This window comes from Lissotriton vulgaris, chromosome 1_1, assembly GCF_964263255.1.
Source record: "Lissotriton vulgaris chromosome 1_1, aLisVul1.2, whole genome shotgun sequence".
NCBI lineage: Eukaryota > Metazoa > Chordata > Amphibia > Caudata > Salamandridae > Lissotriton > Lissotriton vulgaris.
In genome coordinates this window covers 947,567,280-947,585,161 of record NC_141685.1, presented here as the reverse complement: position 1 = coordinate 947,585,161, position 17,882 = coordinate 947,567,280, and the positions used below count along the sequence as shown (strand labels likewise).

The 17,882-nt window shown below is 46.1% G+C and overlaps 1 protein-coding gene across 1 annotated transcript; it reads right to left on the bottom strand.

Moving 5' to 3' along the window:
• Positions 1-5,000: 5,000 nt before the first annotated feature.
• LOC147748250 (aquaporin-5-like) lies at positions 5,001-14,440 on the bottom strand. Its single transcript, XM_086959237.1, has 4 exons — positions 14,032-14,440; positions 12,464-12,628; positions 8,063-8,143; positions 5,001-7,335 (listed from the first exon to the last, which is right to left on the bottom strand). Exons 1-4 carry the CDS (start codon positions 14,392-14,394, stop codon positions 7,123-7,125), a joined length of 822 nt encoding a protein of 273 aa, XP_086815363.1. The 5' UTR covers positions 14,395-14,440; the 3' UTR covers positions 5,001-7,122.
• Positions 14,441-17,882: the final 3,442 nt, after the last annotated feature.

Genomic DNA, 17,882 nt, shown 5'->3' with positions numbered 1-17,882 from the left:
GAACTTTCGAGACCGCGATGCGATCCTGCAAACGGCAAGATTAACGGGCCCGTTGGCCTACGAGAACGCATCACTATCGTTTTTCCCGGACTTCACCCAGCTGGTGCAGAGACAGCGGCAAAGTGTAATGGCCATCAAGCGTTGATTGAGGGACTGAGAGATGAAATACTCAATGATGCTTCCTGCCTGTCTTCGGATTGAACATGAGGGGAAAACTTGGTTCTTTGACAATCCTGAGGTCGCTGCAGACTGGCTGGATCGAATCGTGGGCTCGGACCTCGTGGATCGTGCCCGGACAGATGAGGAGGAACAATAACTTATCGTAATACTATAATACTCATTACTGGTGACATGGGGGCGCTGGTTGGGGTTACTTTCATTTTTCCCTCCTGGACTATTATCCGTGAATTTTACTTTTGTACGTGACTGAATGGGGGAACAATGGTTGGTTCGGGGTGGGGGGGCGGGCGGCCTGTTGTAAGGTCCTCCTCCATTTTCTACATTTAGATATTCGTAGTTAGTTGGGGGTGACAGGCACACTGCGAGTTGGAGATGTGCGATTGGTACATGCAGGGGTGCAGGGAGGGGGGTTGTGGGGACTTTGTTTGGGAGGGTTTGTTTTTAGGTTATCTGGTCTTTGTGACCAGAGTTTGCGATGGGTGGCTAAGGTTATCCTGTACCTTTTTCGAGATAGGAATGGCCACCGCTAGTTTGGGTTTGGAGTTTTCTGTCCTCAGCTGGAATGTGAATGGCCTGGGTGATAAGATCAAACGCACTATGGTGAGTCAACTGATTAGAAGACATTTGCCCAACGTGGTGCTACTACATGAAACACATCTCATGGGTAAGCGCTGTATGGCACTTCATAGAGGGGGCTACAAACTAGTGGCCCACGCTGGCTTTACATCTGGCTCGAGAGGAGTGGGAATTTTGGTCAGGAACTCCTTTCCCCTCACCATCCAGTCTACTTGGTCTGACAACAGGGGCCGATATGTTGGAATCTCAGGGCTATGGGAAGGTAGGACTGTCACCCTTCTGTCTATATATGTTCCCCCAGCGTTGCAGGTTGATACCTTCTGTGATTTGAGCCGTGTGTTTTTGACTTTGCCCATTGGGACTATGGTGCTGGGTGGGGACTTCAATGCAGTATTAGATGGTGTGCTAGATAGGCATCCCTCCCATGTGTTGTTGCCCTCCCGTAGATGGCTTGCAGATTTTACTTCCGCTTCTGGTCTGCTGGATGGATGGCGCCTTCGGCATCCCAGTGATATTAGCTATACGCACGCCTCGGCAGCGCATCACTCCCTTTCCAGGATAGACTATGTGTTGTGCCGGCTTCTCAAGCGGCCTTTGTTCAGGAAGTGACGCATTTGGCTCGGGGGGTGTCTGACCATTCACCAATATGGCTTCGATTGAGGATGGGACAGGGTGATGTAGGTAGAGTGGCACCCATTAATGCGTGGCGTTTGAAAGACCCCTCTGTTAAGAAGGAATTGGTGCGTACTACAGACCAATATTTCAGGGAGAACGTGGGTTCGGTTACATTAAAGTGTTCACTGTGGGAAGCCTACAAAACTGTCGCAAGGGGGGAGGTCCTATATCTTGTTTCTGGGCAGAAGAAAAAGAACAGGGCGGAAGTAGATAGAGTGGAGGCGGAGTTATTGGCTTTGGAGGCTGCTGCCTCTTCTGGGGGGACCCTGGGGAGGGGCACCGCCTTGGGTTGCTCCGGGATGAGTACAAGACCCTGGCACGTGATAGAGCGAAGATGCAATACGCCGCCACGCAGAGTAGAATATATGAACATGGTGACAAAGCCAGGAAGTTGATAGCGTGGCCGGAAAAGGGCGATTGGGGATCTCGATTGGTACCGGAGCTGCGTATTGCGGGTGCGGCGGTCTCGTCGGACCCTCAATTAATAGTAGATGAATTCGCCCGTTATTTTGAAGAGGTTTATGCCTCTCCCGGGGACTTCACAGAGGGACAAAATTCTGACATGATTCGCGATATTCCGATGCCAGTGCCATCGGCTGAGCATCGAGATTTTTTGGATTCCGACATCACAAATGACGAGGTAGCGATGGCCATTAGGGGGGTTTGTTCCGGCAAGGCATCGGACCAAACGGTCTCCCCATTGAATTGTTTAAACTCCATGCCGACCGTCTGGCTCCGTATCTGAAAGACATGTACCTCGAGAGCAGGGATCGTGGTGAATTACCGTATGATCAACGAATAGCTAACATCGTACTTATTCATAAGGACGGCAAACCTCGCTCAGAGTGCTCTTCGTATCGTCCGATTTCCCTGTTAAACGTGGAACCTAAAGTATTGGCTAAATTGCTTGCCTCCCGCCTGGTGAAGGTCATCACGACACTGGTGCATCCGGATCAGTCCGGCTTTATGCCACGTCTGAACACGGCCCTCAATCTCCGACGGCTCCATGGGGTGCTGGCGGGAGCTTCCCGTATCCATGAACCTGCTGTGTTGTTGTCTCTAGATGCCACAATGGCCTTTGATAGAGTGGAGTGGCTGTACCTCTTTGCGGTATTGGAGAAGTTGGGGTTTGGCCCCGTATTTGTTGGGTGGGTTCGCCTGCTTTACTCTGCTCCCCTTTCACATGTAGTCGTTAACAACCACAAATCTTGTGACTTTCCGCTCGGGAGGGGCACTCGCCAGTGTTGCCCCCTCTCACCTTTATTGTTCGCCTTAGCACTAGAACCACTCGCCGCCTGGGTCCGATGAGACCGCTCGATTAGGGGGCTGCGCTGGACACCGGAGTGGGAGGACAAAGTCTCGGTTTACGCAGACGACATTCTGCTGTATTTGACCGCCCCCCGCAGCTCTCTGGTGGTCTTATGGATATCCTCGCCATCTTTGGCAGGTTTTCCGGCTTTGCCATTAACTGAGCGAAGTCGGTCCTTTTTGTGTTAAGCGGTGATTCACCCAGGGTGCCGGAGAGCTGCCCGGTAAAGATAGAATTGATTAGTTTTCGCTACCTGGGGATCCATATTTCAAAAGATCCCCAGGTGCGTTTTAGCCTGAATTTACTTCCCTCGTTGGCCAGATTGCGAGGTGATGTCACCAGATGGAAGGAACTGCCGATTTCAATGTTGGGACGTGCGGTTCTTTTCAAGATGATGGCCCTCCCGCGCTTTCTTTACGCTTTACAAAACTCCTTCGACCCGGTGCCTCCGTCATACTTCAACGAGGTGGAGTCTCTGCAGCGCGTCTTGTTCTGGGTGGGGAGACCGCGTATCGCCTTATCAAAACTGATGTTGCCCTGGTATGATGGAGGCATCGGTCTTCCTAATATCAGGAAATATTACTGGGCGTCTCAACGGACTCCTATCAATCATGCCATTTATGGCTCACCGGATGACCCCGGTTATGCTATGGATCATGGCCAGGTACCCGGTGGCGAGTATACTAGAGTCTTGTACGCGAGGTGTGGTCGTTTCCCATTGGTGGGTCCTACATTGACGCGACGAAGGTATGGCATGAGGCCAACAAGGCCCTCAAATGGGAGGGGCAAATAACGCTAGCTACGCCTCTATGGAGCTTGGAGAAGTTGGGTACTCTTTGGAAGACTAAGGGGTTTGACCAGTGGGATCTGATTGGAATCACTCAAGTGCGAGATGTATGGGGTATGGGTAGGGTATTAACGTTTGAGGAATTGCAGGCCAAGTATCAGTTGCACGAAGCGGAACGGTTTAGATACCTCCAAGTCAGACACGCCATTCATGCTGTGGTTCCCAGTGGTGTAACGCCGCCAGTGGCCTCCCGTTGGAGGATAGATTGCTAGATGGTTATTTGCCCACCAAGGCGATATCACTAACCTACCGGAAAATTATCAATCACTCCGGGGACCCCCTGGTGCGGCTAAGGGAGCAGTGGATGGCAGACGGTTTGGTCCTAGATGAGGAAGATTGGAGGGAGGCGGTCTCTTACCCTAGAGTGGTGGCTGTCCCGATGAGACTCCGCTTGGTCCAGCTGCGGATTCTTCACCGCTCCTACACTACAGGCCCTGGTTTGTTGAAGATGGGGTTGGCCGCATCTGGGGATTGTCGGAGAGGGTGTGGAATGCCTGGCACGTTCCTCCATATCATATGGGAGTGTGAGCGGGTCCGTGACTTCTGGACCAGGATACATCTGAAGATGAGTGAAGTCTGGGGATTGCGGATTGAGGTGGAGACGCGCCGTTGTTTGTTGAATGTTTGGGAGCCCTCCGATCTCTCGATTCATGGCAAACTTTGGTTTACCCTTGCTTGTGTGATAGCTAAACGTAACATTGCACAGCTCTGGGGCGCGACTCTAGCGCCTCGGGTTGGGAAATGGATGGAAGACCTCGACTGGTGTATGTTTCGGGAGAGATCCGTGTATGTGTCGAGGGGACGACCTCGCAAGTGGGGCAAAGTTTGGCGAGCTTGGAATGCCTTCAGGGGTGATATCTGCACCCCACCTGCTGTAGATCCCGACAATGTGGAGCCGGAGGACACCTAAACCCAGTCTTTATATTTGTATACTGTTACATTATTACTAGTGGAGGTCTAAGTTCTCATTCTAAATATTGGCAGTCACCCTATGTACTCTGGTTGGTTCTTTGTAAAGTGTTATGTTTTATTATTGCTAATAAAAAGATGTTTAAAAAAAAATACTTAAATGCCACTGATGGATTATTCAGAGCATGTGACGCTTGTAAAGTGGAAGTGTTAAGAGTAATTGTTTAGATTTGATAACTCGTGATGGATATCATGGCGGTGGTTTTATGTATCATGCAGTGCCGATGCCCTGGGAGGATATAAGCCTGTACTGTTATTTGATTTCAGTTTGGTTGAAGTAAAGTAGACATGTGTCCGAGGTGCTTCCTCGTCCAACTAGAATTATATCACAACATAACTTCTCTTTGTGCTCCCCACATTTTTTAAAAACAAAAGCAACATCATTAAAGAGAACATATTTTATGTATTAAAAGTGCATGCCGTGATAGAATGACACTTTTGCGCTTTAATTTTAATTTTATTTTTATTGAATGTCCATAAAGTATCACAACTACTGTACAAATATACATATTTCTGAATATTTTTTTAACAAAAAGTATTCAGCATCGGTATTGTATTAACATGAATTGCACTTTTATTAAAAAATGGGTGAGTAAAAGTGACCCAAGATGCCTGGAAGTGCTGCAATAATTCAGAATTAGAAAACCAATTGGGACAGAATAAATGGCACACCAATGTAAAAAATGGAAGGGACCACATTGTTAAACAAAATTGAATGCCACAAGCTATACATGCAAGGCATTACGTTAGGCCCGCTGGCCAACATTAAATGAAGCACATCATGGTCGTTTTAACAGTGACACCAGCATTACATGCCATGCAGCTCCCTGTGGCATCCTCAATTTGACGACATATTACATCCGCACCATGTCAAAGACCAGCATAATTTAGTAGGACATTACCCAAATGGCATGTTCAAGAAGGTGAAACAGTGGGCAAGCAATTGTGGGTGGCTTGGGGTAGCGTCTGTACTGACTGCAGAGCAGCCTCAAGCTGTAGACTAGAAATGAGCCCTTCGCCTTGTGTGAGGCAGCTAATAGATGATAAGGTCGCTGAACCAGCACAGTTCACAAGTATGCCTTGCAGGCTGGTTGATAAGCAGGCACCCTTTCATACCTGGGTTACGTGTGAGCCCGGGCCCGGACAAAGATATGACCAAAGGCATGATACAGAGTTGAACAGTAATGGAAAATCCTCCTATCGCTGTCGGAGGAAATGGAAAATTTGGAATAAAATCAACCAGTGAAATTTACTCTACCATGGGGATACAATGAAGGAGGGAATTCAGGCAGTGGATTTTTGACTATTTCATAATTGGAGGATTATCTATTACTACCTTCCTCTAAATCACGGTTTAAGTATGCATCATAGATCATATACCCAAAGCACTGCATAGTGGTGTCTGGTGCTTTTTATTGTGAGCTCAAATGTTCAGCATTTGTGTTCTTAAATCGTCTCCCTGTTTGCCTAAGCCCATTTGTTGCATCTTCTCCAGACTCTAGGTATAAGATGATAGAATCTTCTCAGAACTGCTGATGTCTTACTATTGACACATAAACTATGCGATTCTGCACTTCCTGCTAACACCCAAAACATTCTGTATCTGTGTACACTAGATTGAGATGGAAAGTTTCCTTCCTTTGCCCCAAGGTTAACCCATAAGCTCTGGATCTACTTTCTTTGTGGATCTACTTTCTTTGTGGGTCAAATTGACGTTTGATTGCATTAATTGATCCATTCAAGGTTCAATATTTTTTGTTCACAGATGACTACTATGTGTCATTATTGTCCCCTGTTTCAGTCAGTTTAATACCAAAGAGTTATTTCTGGAATATCAGCATGTGAAAAGCACAGGCCGGAAATTACACATACGGAAGAATATTTCTTCAGATCAACGTCTGGGAGGGGCTCTAACCTGTACCGCTCGGGTCGCCCCCGATATAGGTTTTCTACTCATTTTGACGAATATCACGCGTCTAGTTAAAAATGCCCTTAACAAATTATCATAAATGAGATTGAACTTCACAGCATCAGTTCGCATATTCTCCACCCTCCGGTGTCTAAATTAAAAGCTTGAATCTGTTTTAGTAACTTAATGCCCCAAAGAATGATAATTCAGCTTTACATCCGGAGTTTAGGAAGATCCCGCTCTCATCTGCAAACCAACTCCAGGATGTACCCTCTGATCTCACTTTGAAAAAATACTCTATCAATTGCACCTTCAATTAAATGTACTTATGCATTTTTAAACGTTCTCTGGGAAGTGCTATTGAACTAAGGACGTACGAAAAAAATCCTTCTTTTTAAAAACAAAACAAAAGTGCAACCTATTTTTCATACCAAGTTGCATACAGATCACTAAGAAGTCTTCCACCAGCATGCAGTCTCTTCACAACACATACTCTCCCTCTTACATAGCCTCTGATTGGCCGCGGTCTTGCATTGATTTAGTCTTCCACGTTTAGTGTCTGGATTATTCTTATAGACACCACGTTTTGATTTCCCTTCTATACACTAAGCACGGCATTGATTTATATAGTTTGTATGTACGACAGTCCCAGGCGCCTTATGCTTTAGACAGAGCTTTTGAAATGCTGTAAAGGGAGTGAAGCTCCACCGACTGCTTCCGGTGCTCTTCCCGGTCCCGCTCTTGCTCGGGGTCAAAGGTCCCTTGGAGCACAGCCAGTTTTTCCGAGGAGCTTCTGTATTGAGGGCGGAGCACGTAGTTGTAAATCACGGATGCCACAGCCCCACCTGTCAAGGGTCCGATCCAGAAGATCTGCGGAAAATGAGAAACGAGTTTAAGAGCAGGGAGTTTGAGCTTCTGGAGGGAACCTCAGCAACTTCACCCTTCCTGGTTGTCCTAGGAGTAGGGTGACCAGAATTTTAAAGTAAAAAACCCGGGACATTTCATAAAAATAGAGGGACTACAATTTTACTTCAAGCGATGAGAGCGCTCCTCAGCAGAGATTTACAGAACAGGCAGTAAGAACATACATAAAATGCAATTTCTAAGCCCAGTAGATTGCCTGTTAATTAGATTGCTTTCTTGAAACAACTACTAACTATCCCTGCTTTGTAAAACATAAAAAACACCTCCCACCGTTTTCAGTCGACCCTCTCTAAAAATCGGGACATGAGCTAAATTTCTTGATATGTGCTAGGACAGCTGGTTAAAAACAGGGACCGTCCTGGCAAAACGGGGACGCCTGGTCACCCTACCTAGGAGCCAGCCGAACTCCATAGTATGGCTCTTTACATGCATTAAAGGCCTTGTACAGCCACGTGCTTGTGGTCGTACCTGGGCTGGAGACCTACAGAACAAGCCCTCTTGCTTTACTTTTTCCTCATGGCCCTCAAAGCCCTCCCGCGCCCTACTTTTAATACTATGTAGTCCCAACAGCCCACAGAAACCCTTCCCAGCGTTCTATTGGAGCGCACATGCCACTTTAAGAAAAATAAAAATATTTGTTCCGTTTTTGTCAGGTTGCGAATCAAAATCTTACCCAGTGATGAGAGAAGTTTGCTGTTATCACTGCGGGGCCGAAGGAGCGGGCAGGATTCATGGAGCATCCAGTGTAGTATATCTACAAATTGATAGGGAATAGGATCAGAGGGCAGTAGATTGAACATCTGAACTCTGGATATGCTTTTCATTTTCTCCAAACCATAACGCTGTCTCGGGTACGACTGCGAGTGCCAGAGACTAAAAAAGTTGTGTTAGTCCTACAGTAAGCCCACCCACATCATTCCTTACGTAAAGGTGTGAAATCCATATCATTCCATGCCGGTAGTCAACACATCTGCACCATTAGCTGCCAACAGTTATCACAATTACATCATTTGCTGCCAACAGGTAATTTAATGGCATAATTTACTACTTACATGGTCAGCATATCTACATCATTTCTTATCTGCAGTCAGAACATGTGTATCATTCCCACCCACAGCCCGCGCATATATCATTCCCTTTTCACAGTCAGGTTGTGTATTTCATTCACCAGCCAGAGTTAGTACGCATATTTTAGTTACAATGTCTGTCAGTGATTACAGCTGGAACTTAACCAGTTAAACCAGAGTCTCAGCTGAAAGGGCTAAAAAAGACACGCCCAGTACTGCTGGCTGCAGGTGCTCAGCTAGTGCGTACTGAGCCTCTGTCAAATGCAAAAAGAACAATTGATGGACGGAATGCAGAACAATGTCATACATTCACCCCAGTACAGAGATCTGGGCCTAAATCAGGAGAGCAGGGGACCCACGTCTGGGCATACCCGTCCCACTCGGGGTGACAAATGCAAAAGGAACAATTGATGGACGGAATGCAGAACAATGTCATACATTCACCCCAGTACGGAGATCTGGGCCTAAATCAGGAGAGCAGGGGACCCACGTCTGGGCATACCCGTCCCACTCGGGGTGACGAATGCAAAAAGAACAATTGCTGGACAGAATGCAGAACAATGTCATACATTCACCCCAGTACAGAGATCTGGGCCTGCATCTAAACTTCTGTCAGTATGAGGTGCCATCTAAACTAATGAAGTGTTCAGACCCTCACAGCCAACACCATCATCTGCAGTACTTAAAGCAAAAAAAAGATGGTGCCGCAGGCACAGTGAGCTCCTTTACCACTGCTACTGATACTCCATTGCAGAGGGCATTGCATGCTGCCAGAGGCACAGCGGCTTGGAGCTTGCAGTCAGTGCTGCTGGGTGTGCAGCAACCTCTTCTGAGAGAGACTGGTTAAACAGAGAATACACCTCCACAGACACACATCTTGCTACTCTCACAGCACTGGGACAAATGGAAGTAATCTGTTCCACAGTCAGCACTGCCGCACAGTTCCTTAAAACCCTTCCTGGGCTAAGACGGGCTATAGAAGCACTGTGCATCATGGCCTGCTAAATGCTTCTCTTCCGAGCCCACACTCAACAGTGGTATTAAACCGCATATTGCTCACTGAACATCAGCATTTATGGTTTATGACATACTGTTTTGACATGTTTATTAATTATAAACAAAGGTATTGAACTAGATCCATCATACAAGGATTTAAAACCCATGCATTGAAATTGTGCATATTAGCAGAGTTTCTCGTCTCTGTAACATCATCGTAATATGCATTTTGTGAGGCATCAAGCAACCTGCGGCCCACCCCACTAAGCCAGAGGAGGGGTGACGGCCAGTCCTTGCGGCCAACCCCCATGGTACACAATCAAAGACCTGATCTGTGGAGGCTGGCTGCTCATTGATGGAAGGGCATAGGGAACTGTGGTATGTGGTTTGTGATAATAAACAAATCACTTAAAAATGGTGACGTTATGGTTAGCTTTGATTATAACACTTCATATGTTTAAAAAACAGAAATTCACAAAAAAACATTTAAAGCAACGGTATGGTTGAGAATTAAAACAGAAAAAAACACTGAAATTTGCAAGTTATGGTTGGAGCCTCAATATGTAACTCGTGTAGCAGACATTCAAACCATAACCCACACACCAGATGCAATGCTAATAATCTCCTAATAGTTATTCAAATAAGAAGCAACTCCTAAATCCACAACGTAAATAAATAACAATGCATATTCAAACCAATAAATAATGGCACATTAATAGTTGTCTCTTTCACGGTAAAAGATTAATATGATATATAACCTTACCTGTAAGATTATTCACAACATTGGTAATTACATCTGTCACATGTGAGAAACAGGTGAGTACTTTGTTGAAAGAGTGCTGTGTTTGCAATTAATGCTTGTGGGAAGCAGGGGAGTATTTTGTTGAAAGAGTGCTTTGTTTGCAATGGATGCATGTGGAAAGCCGGTGAGTACTTTGGTGAAAGAGTGCGGGGTTTGCAATGAATGCTTGTGGGCAGCAGGTGAGTACTTTGGTGCTGGTTTTGCAATGATTGCTTGTGGGAAGCAGGGGAGTATGTTGTTGAAAGAGTGTTGTGTTTGCAATGAATGCATGCGGGAAGCAGGTGAGTACTTTGTTGAAAGAGTGCTGTGTTTGCAATGAATGCATGTGGGAAGCAGGGGGTATTTTGTTGAAAGAGTGCTGTGTTTGCAATGAATGCATGTGGGAAGCAGGTGAGTACCCTGTAGAAAGAGTGCTATGTTTGCAATGAATGCATGTGGGAAGCAGGTGAATACTTTGGTGAAAGAGTGTTGTGATTGCAATGAATGCATGTGGGAAGCAGGTGGGTACTTTGGTGAAAGAGTGCTGTGATTGCAATGAATGCATGTGGAAAGCAGATGAGTACTTTGGTGAAAGAGTGCTGTGATTGCAATGAATGCATGTGGGAAGCAGGGGGTATTTTTTTGAAATAGTGCTGTGTTTGCAATGAATGCATGTGGGAAGCAGGGGGGTATTTTGTTGAAAGAGTGCTGTGTTTGCAATGAATGCATGTGGGAAGCAGGTGAGTACCTTGTAGAAAGAGTGCTATGTTTGCAATGAATGCATGTGGAAAGCAGGTGAATACTTTGGCGAAAGAGTGCTGTGATTGCAATGAATGCATGTGGGAAGCAGGTGGGTACTTTGGTGAAAGAGTGCTGTGTTAGCAATGAATGCATGTGGGAAGCAGGTGAGTACCTTGTAGAAAGAGTGCTCTGTTTGCAATAAATTCATGTGAGAAGCAGATGAGTATTTTGTTGAGGGATGTGTTTGCAATGACTTGCGTGTGGGAAGCAGGTGAGTATTTTGTTGATAGAGTGATGTGTTTGCAACGATTGCATGTGAGAAGCAGGTGAGTACCTTGTTGAAAGAATGCTGTGTTCGCAATGGATGAATGTGGGAAGCAGGTGAGTACTTTCTTGAATGAGTTCTGTGTTTTCAATTGATGCATGTGGGAAGCAGGGGGTACTTTGTTGAGTGATGTGTTTGCAAGGCCTGCATGTGGGAAGCAGGTGAGTATTTTGTTGAAAGAGTGATGTGTTTGCAATGATTGCATGTGGGAAGCAGGTGAGTACCTTGTCGAAAGAGTGCTGTGTTTTCAATGGATGCTTGTGGGAAGCAGGTGAGTATTTTGTTGAGTGATGTGTTTGCAATGACTGCATGTGGGAAGCAGGTGAGTACTTTTTTGTAAGAGTGATGTGTTTGAAATGATTGCATGTGGGAAGCAGGTGAGTACCTTGTTGAAAGAGTGCTGTGTTAGCAATGGATGCATGTGGGAAGCAGGTGAGTACCTTGTTGAAAGAGTGCTGTGTTAGCAATGGTTGCATGTGGGAAGCAGGTGAGTACCTTGTTCAAAGAGTGCTGTGTTAGCAATGGATGCATGTGGGAAGCAGGTGAGTACCTTGTTGAAAGAGTGCTGTGTTAGCAATGGATGCATGTGGGAAGCAGGTGAGTACTTTGTTGAATGAGTTCTCTGTTTTCAATGGATGCATGTGGGAAGGCGGGGGTGTATTTTGTTGAGTGATGTGTTTGCAATGAATGTATGCGAGAAGCGTGTTGGTGTCATGGGTCAGTTTCCAGGTAGGTGCTCTTATCTTGATTTAGGACGCAGCACCTTGTAGTGGGATGGTGGAGGGAATGTGTGGGATAGACCCTCCCCCCCCGCCCCTTATTTCTCTTGGCTGCTCCACATTCACATTGCAAATGACCTCCTGACCGTATTTTGACTTTCGCCTTCTTTGGAGCCCCATTGCCTGTCGGCTAGGCTTGTTGTGTATAAGTAATCATAAACAAATACCTGTCCTTGCATATTCATTAGTCATTAAGAGCACCTGAGCTGTTATTGTCCTTGAGGTCTGTCAGGCATATTGTTGTGACAAGTATCAAGTACCTGCCCGACCTGCCCTTTTGCCAGTCAGCCATCACCGAAGCCTCGCAGCATTCCTCACTCTAGCACACATTTTGGACATTTCTCTCGTGCCTGCGTTTGGAAGAGATTTCTGAAAGTGTACATACCCCGAGCAGGTGTCCGAGGGTGACAGACAGGCCGATAGATAGTGCTGGGGACCCCACGCTGTCTGTCCTCCGGCTGTCGGTGGAGGCAAGCACACACAGGACGAGCTGCAGGGTGAGAATGAACTCCACGGCGAAGGCCTGGCCGGAGCTGACGCTGCTGTTGGGCTGCAACGAGAAAAATAACAAGGCCCAGAAATGAGCGGCACGCGGTGATTTCTTCGGCAGTGTGAACCTGTCGATAGCAATTGCAATCATTTTTAATATTCTGCGCAGTTTTGCATGTTCCTCGTGCGAAAGGAAACAGCGCCCCCCGTTGGTTTGTGGACGCCATAGCTAATAAACACACAAAAGCCCGAGAAGTCTCATGACAACAGTAAATCCCATATGCTATGGTGCGACTGGATGCGTGAGATATGAAATGATAAACAGATGAGGCAGATTTACAAGGCCATTGCGCCACTTTTACGTCATTTTTAATATGGGGAAAATGAGGTAAAAGTGGCGCAAGGGCCTTGTAAATAGGCCCCATTATATACAGTGTGGATAACATCGTCTATACATTCATTATCATGTTACACACACCTGCCAAAAATCAGCGATGGCCACCCGTTAGCGAGGCTGGTCACTTCCCTGTCCGCAAAGAACAAGAGATTGTTGTGGTCAAAGCGTGGGCCAAACCTCCACCTTAGCCAGTCCCAAAACCTATCCAAGGTATTTTTTTAACGCATTTTTCAGTCCATAGAAAGCGCCATATGTTTGTCCAACATACCCCCTTTTGGTCTCTCCTGCCTATATGGTTCCATGCATAATACGGATTATGGGAGACTGCGATTCAGGGTGCAGGAAAAGAAGAGGGCAGGTGAGGGGTAAACTCGGCTTAAATGCACCTTACCCTGTCTGTGCTCCTTTCCCTGGGCGTTCAAGGACAATGCGTACCTGCCCCTTCCCCCAAAAACCTGCAAAATGTTCTCTTTGGCAGAAGCATTGCATTAAGAAATTGTGGGCAAGCAGATGGCCATTCACGGTGCAAGGGAAGGATAGTCACTCTTTGAAGTCACACAAAATAACAAGAACCCCCCTGTGTGAAGAAGGGGGCCGCGGTTGAGCTACATTTTGCTGCGTTGTCAGGTGAATTGAACTCCATGACGAGGTGCAAGCACCAGACTCCCCCCAAGTACCCACTTCATCACGGAGGGCGGAATCCTTCACAGAATGAACGTAAACTTTATCTTATAGGTTGTGGTTACTGCCCTGGGAAGAGTCGTGCACTCGAGACAGGTGACACATAGCATTTATTGCTGTCCTAATTTTGCCACCTGGAAATGCCAGTGGCATTAACAAATCCAGCCAACAGAAGAGTAATCCCTTCCTTCATTTGTTAAAGCACGCCCGTAGCCCTGCAAATTAAGAAAATGCGCTGGACCGCAGAGACAATTTGTTGCAAGTTTAATAACTCCACCCGAATAAAACCTCCCGCAGGGTCCAGTCTGTGAAGTCCGCGTGATGCGTTGCGCAAGGACGGCTACGCACCCACTCTTGGAGTGTGATGGCGCCCCAGTCCCACTTACCATGTTCACTCCAAAGCTTCCTCGGACGCTCTCCGGCGTGAATGCGTACAGAAGCGCTGCTCCAATCACGGCTCCCAGCATCTGACCCATGATGTAAAAGACAGCGCGCAGGATGGAGATTTGCGACCCCACCAAGAACGACAGGGTCACTGCCGGGTTTAGGTGCGCCCCACTGATGTGCCCCAACGTCTGCACCATGGTGCCGATGCCCAGCCCGAAGGTGAGGGCAATCTGCAGGATGGTCGGGAGGGCTGCGCTCCACTTCAGGGCCGAGCCCAGACCCAAGAAGACAAATAACATGGTGCCTAGAAGCTCGGCCATGAAGGCGCGAGTGAAGGCGCCCGTACACAGCTCCTTTTTCATTGTTTAATTGCAGTGCAGGAAATTAGAGGGACAGTTTAGTTCTGAGGTGCCCTGTTCACTCCGCTGAGAGCTGGGATACACTTTTATATTATCCCAGACAGGAGGAAACCATTCCTGAGACAGGCGGGGCTACCTCGCTTTTCCAAACTGCAAATTTTCATTGCGAGAACTCAGCCCTGCCCTGTTAGTAATGCAGAAACTGTCAGTTTATTGCCGCTGTGGTTCGTGCGCTTGTCCAGTCTCTCCTTAAAGAGCCTTACAACATCACCTGGGGTGGTTTTGAGTTCATACAGGTTACTGCAGGAATCAGAAAGGGACATCTCGGGGTTCTTGAGTATGGGCCGCTTCTTGTCATCGCCTGTAGGATCTGTGAGACTACCAAACTGCGGAGATATCATGTTGCTGTCAAGTAGTTTACAGGAGGGATCTCTCGGCGTACTGTGAACTAAAAGAGGCTGTAGTACGGAAGGTGTACTGTGCATAACCAAAGGGACAAGTACCGCATGCTGAATGGACAGTTGCAGAGAATGTAGTGCTGGGTGGCTGATTCTTTCAACTTATAAAACCCTGTCAATTATTTTTATTTTAGGTATTTGAAAGAGAACACCCTAGCTCCAAGGAACAATGGAGCATTTTACAGAAATAAGTTTTATTTTACCTCTTGTAGCTGAAGGTTGAGGGGCTGCGTATAAAGCAGTTTGGTGTCAGTTGGGACCGGCTTGCAGAAACCAAGAACTGATAGACGCATGTAATTGACAACCTTCTAAACAGCACACTGTCAATTACTTTTTGCATGTTTACATGAAAGATAGTTACAATTTCAGGCACAGGGAGATAAAGTGTTTTGCCTAGATGAAATTGAGCTCAAAATCCCTAATGCTGGCTGGAAAGTCAACAATTTATCCAGTAAACTGTAGTCAAGAGGTTGTCATTAGTGGTGGGTATTGTTCATAACCCGTAAGGATGTAGTGCTTAGGGTGCGTTGTGTGTAACCAACAAAACTATAGTACCAGGAAGTTCTCAGACCATATACCATGAGACTGTAAAAGCTTGAGACCTGGCTCTTTGCATAAGCACCTTGGTGACCACACACCTGGACAAGTGCCTGAATACCCCCATGGGTGATTAGTGCACTATACAAATAAACATACCATTACCTAACACTGGGGGTCTACTGTGTAAACCCTATGAGATTGTCATTCTAGGGAGCACAGGAGAATGATCCTAGTGGAAAAGGTGGGTTTCATTACTGAAGTTCTTGCGGGGTTCCCAAGAGACTGTTCCACAGAATGTGCTCAGCTTTCGCTCACAGGTTGCCACAAGTTGTCAGTCTTGTCTATGTAAACATGCACAGTTGGACTGACGCTCACAATCGTCCAAAGTAGCTGCTGCAAAGTTAGTAAGGCATGAGAGAAAAAGTAATTAGGAGAGTACTGGAGAGTGAAATGTCCTGACCTTACCAAAGTTCGAGACAGTGGGAGAACTTATTTTCTGAAAAAGCTGTTTGTCATACTCGGCCCAGGCGTTTGTGGGCTAAACATACGAGAATTGAAATGATCACAAAGGCAGGTAGAGTTTATGTTACGGCAAAGTCACTTGAAGTATGCTGAAGTTTGTAGGCAAGGAGAGAAGTTTAAGAGGGGGGAATTAACCCAAATTTCATACACATTACCTACTAGCAGTTGCCAGCAGGTAGTTATAGTTAGGAACTAGTTTCCAAAGGGAACGCATTTTCTGTTTGGTAATAACTTTGGTGCCATTTTCCGAATCTTCATGAAATTTTCAAAACTAGTGTGCCAGTCACTTCAGCTGCTTTCTGGAAAGTGTGGGGCGATTCGTCAAGCCTGAGTAGAGAAAAAAGGGGGTGTCCCAAAACGTGGTTTCTCTATGCAATTTCCCATATGGATTTTAAACACGACTACAGCCTGAACCGCTTAAAAAAATTACACCAAATTTCGCAGAAGGCTAGGTCTCGGTCCAAAAAGACTGCTTTTTATAATTTGGTGTAAATCTGTTCAGTAGTTTTGGAGTTAACCCCTTCGACGCGGATGACAAAGCCAGCTCGTCATGGGCGTTACCTGCGCTGCGCGGATGACGAGCTGGCTTTGTCACGTTACGCGGGATTTTTAAAAATGCCGCGCACAGCGGGAAAAGCCGCCGCGGCGAAGCGGTTAATAAAGAAAAAAGATTTAAGTATTTCTAGAGACACAGATCCACGCACCAACAGCAATGCCAGGATTGGCTGACCACAACTTGAAAGAAAAGTTGCGGCCACAATTTTGTGAACCGGGACATGGTTCCTGGGAAGGGTGGGATGTTGTGGGGATGGAGGGGTAATTAAAAAAAAATGTCATCTGGTATAAATGCTGATTTTAGTAGCTATTTGGTGAAGTAAAGACCTGATTTAATTGAAATCACCTAGAGGAATTTTATGCATTCTTGTTTTCCGACTTTATTCAACAGTAGCCAAAGAAAGCTAAAAGCAAACTACATCTCCCATTAGTGCTGCAATTTCCAGGGAGGAAAGGGAAATAATGTTAATGGCCATCCTTAGTCCCTGAGAGGAGGATCTACTCAATTTCTGACCTCTTTTCGTAATACATAGCGGCTCATAATGGATGAACAAAATAAAAAATTAATTATAACAAAAATCCCAGTAGTGCCAAAGCCACTTCATATGTGCTTACCTGTTCTTCCCTGTCTATTTGAGACATCCAAACTTCAAACGTGACTCCCAACCAATTTGTTGCATTTTTAGGAAGAGGATGGAGCTGTGGAGACTGGGACAAAAGTAAGCGAAAACAGGAATATGAGACCAAACTATGACCACTCGCGGCAGGGTAAACCGGAATTGCATATTGTTAAAAGAGAAGGGTAAAATGTGCCCCTGTGTCTGATAAAATCAGGATATTTTGCCACTGCACTGTTAGGAAAATCTGCATTTTTAATCAGAAGATCTTTGGTTCTATTATGCATGTTTAAAGTCTGTGAGTAACAGCAAACAAGGCATTGACCACCAGTGTTTTAAACACAGAAACCTGGGACCAGTCAGCACACCTAAGAATATCTTGCAGTCTTGCTCTGGCTCAGAACGCTTTAGAAATCATAGAAACCCTCACAGAATATGCCCCAAAAAATTGATATCTTCCCCTGCTAGCTAGCTACATTATCCATTTAAGTAATCCGGGCAGTGAGGCAGAGGCAATGGAGCATAATGCTTCCAGAAGAATATCAGTAGCTGATAGGAGGACGTTGTTAGGGGTGCACTGTAGAGATATCAAGGGTTCTAACATCTGAGACCCCTTTGGGGGACAAGAAGCAGATGCATGCTGAAGATAAGCTGTCTATGAAACATTCTTTGCTTCTTTACCTTTAGCTTAGTTAATGTGAAAATAAAGTATGTCTGTTTCACAGCTTTCTGAATGCTCCTTCTCTGTCAAGTGAAGCAACAGCACAGTCCCACTATTCACCAAGGCACTCAATTAAAG

Bases quoted from the DNA above. Each gene is read 5' to 3' on its own strand.
- LOC147748250 (XM_086959237.1), bottom strand. From the start codon at position 14,394: ATGAAAAAGGAGCTGTGTACGGGCGCCTTCACTCGCGCCTTCATGGCC. The intron at 12,629-14,031 runs GTAAGTGGGACT...TTCTCGTTGCAG, and splicing joins GAAGCTTTGGAGTGAACATG to CCCAACAGCAGCGTCAGCTC. The intron at 7,336-8,062 runs GTAAGATTTTGA...CATTTTCCGCAG, and splicing joins CAAACTTCTCTCATCACTGG to ATCTTCTGGATCGGACCCTT.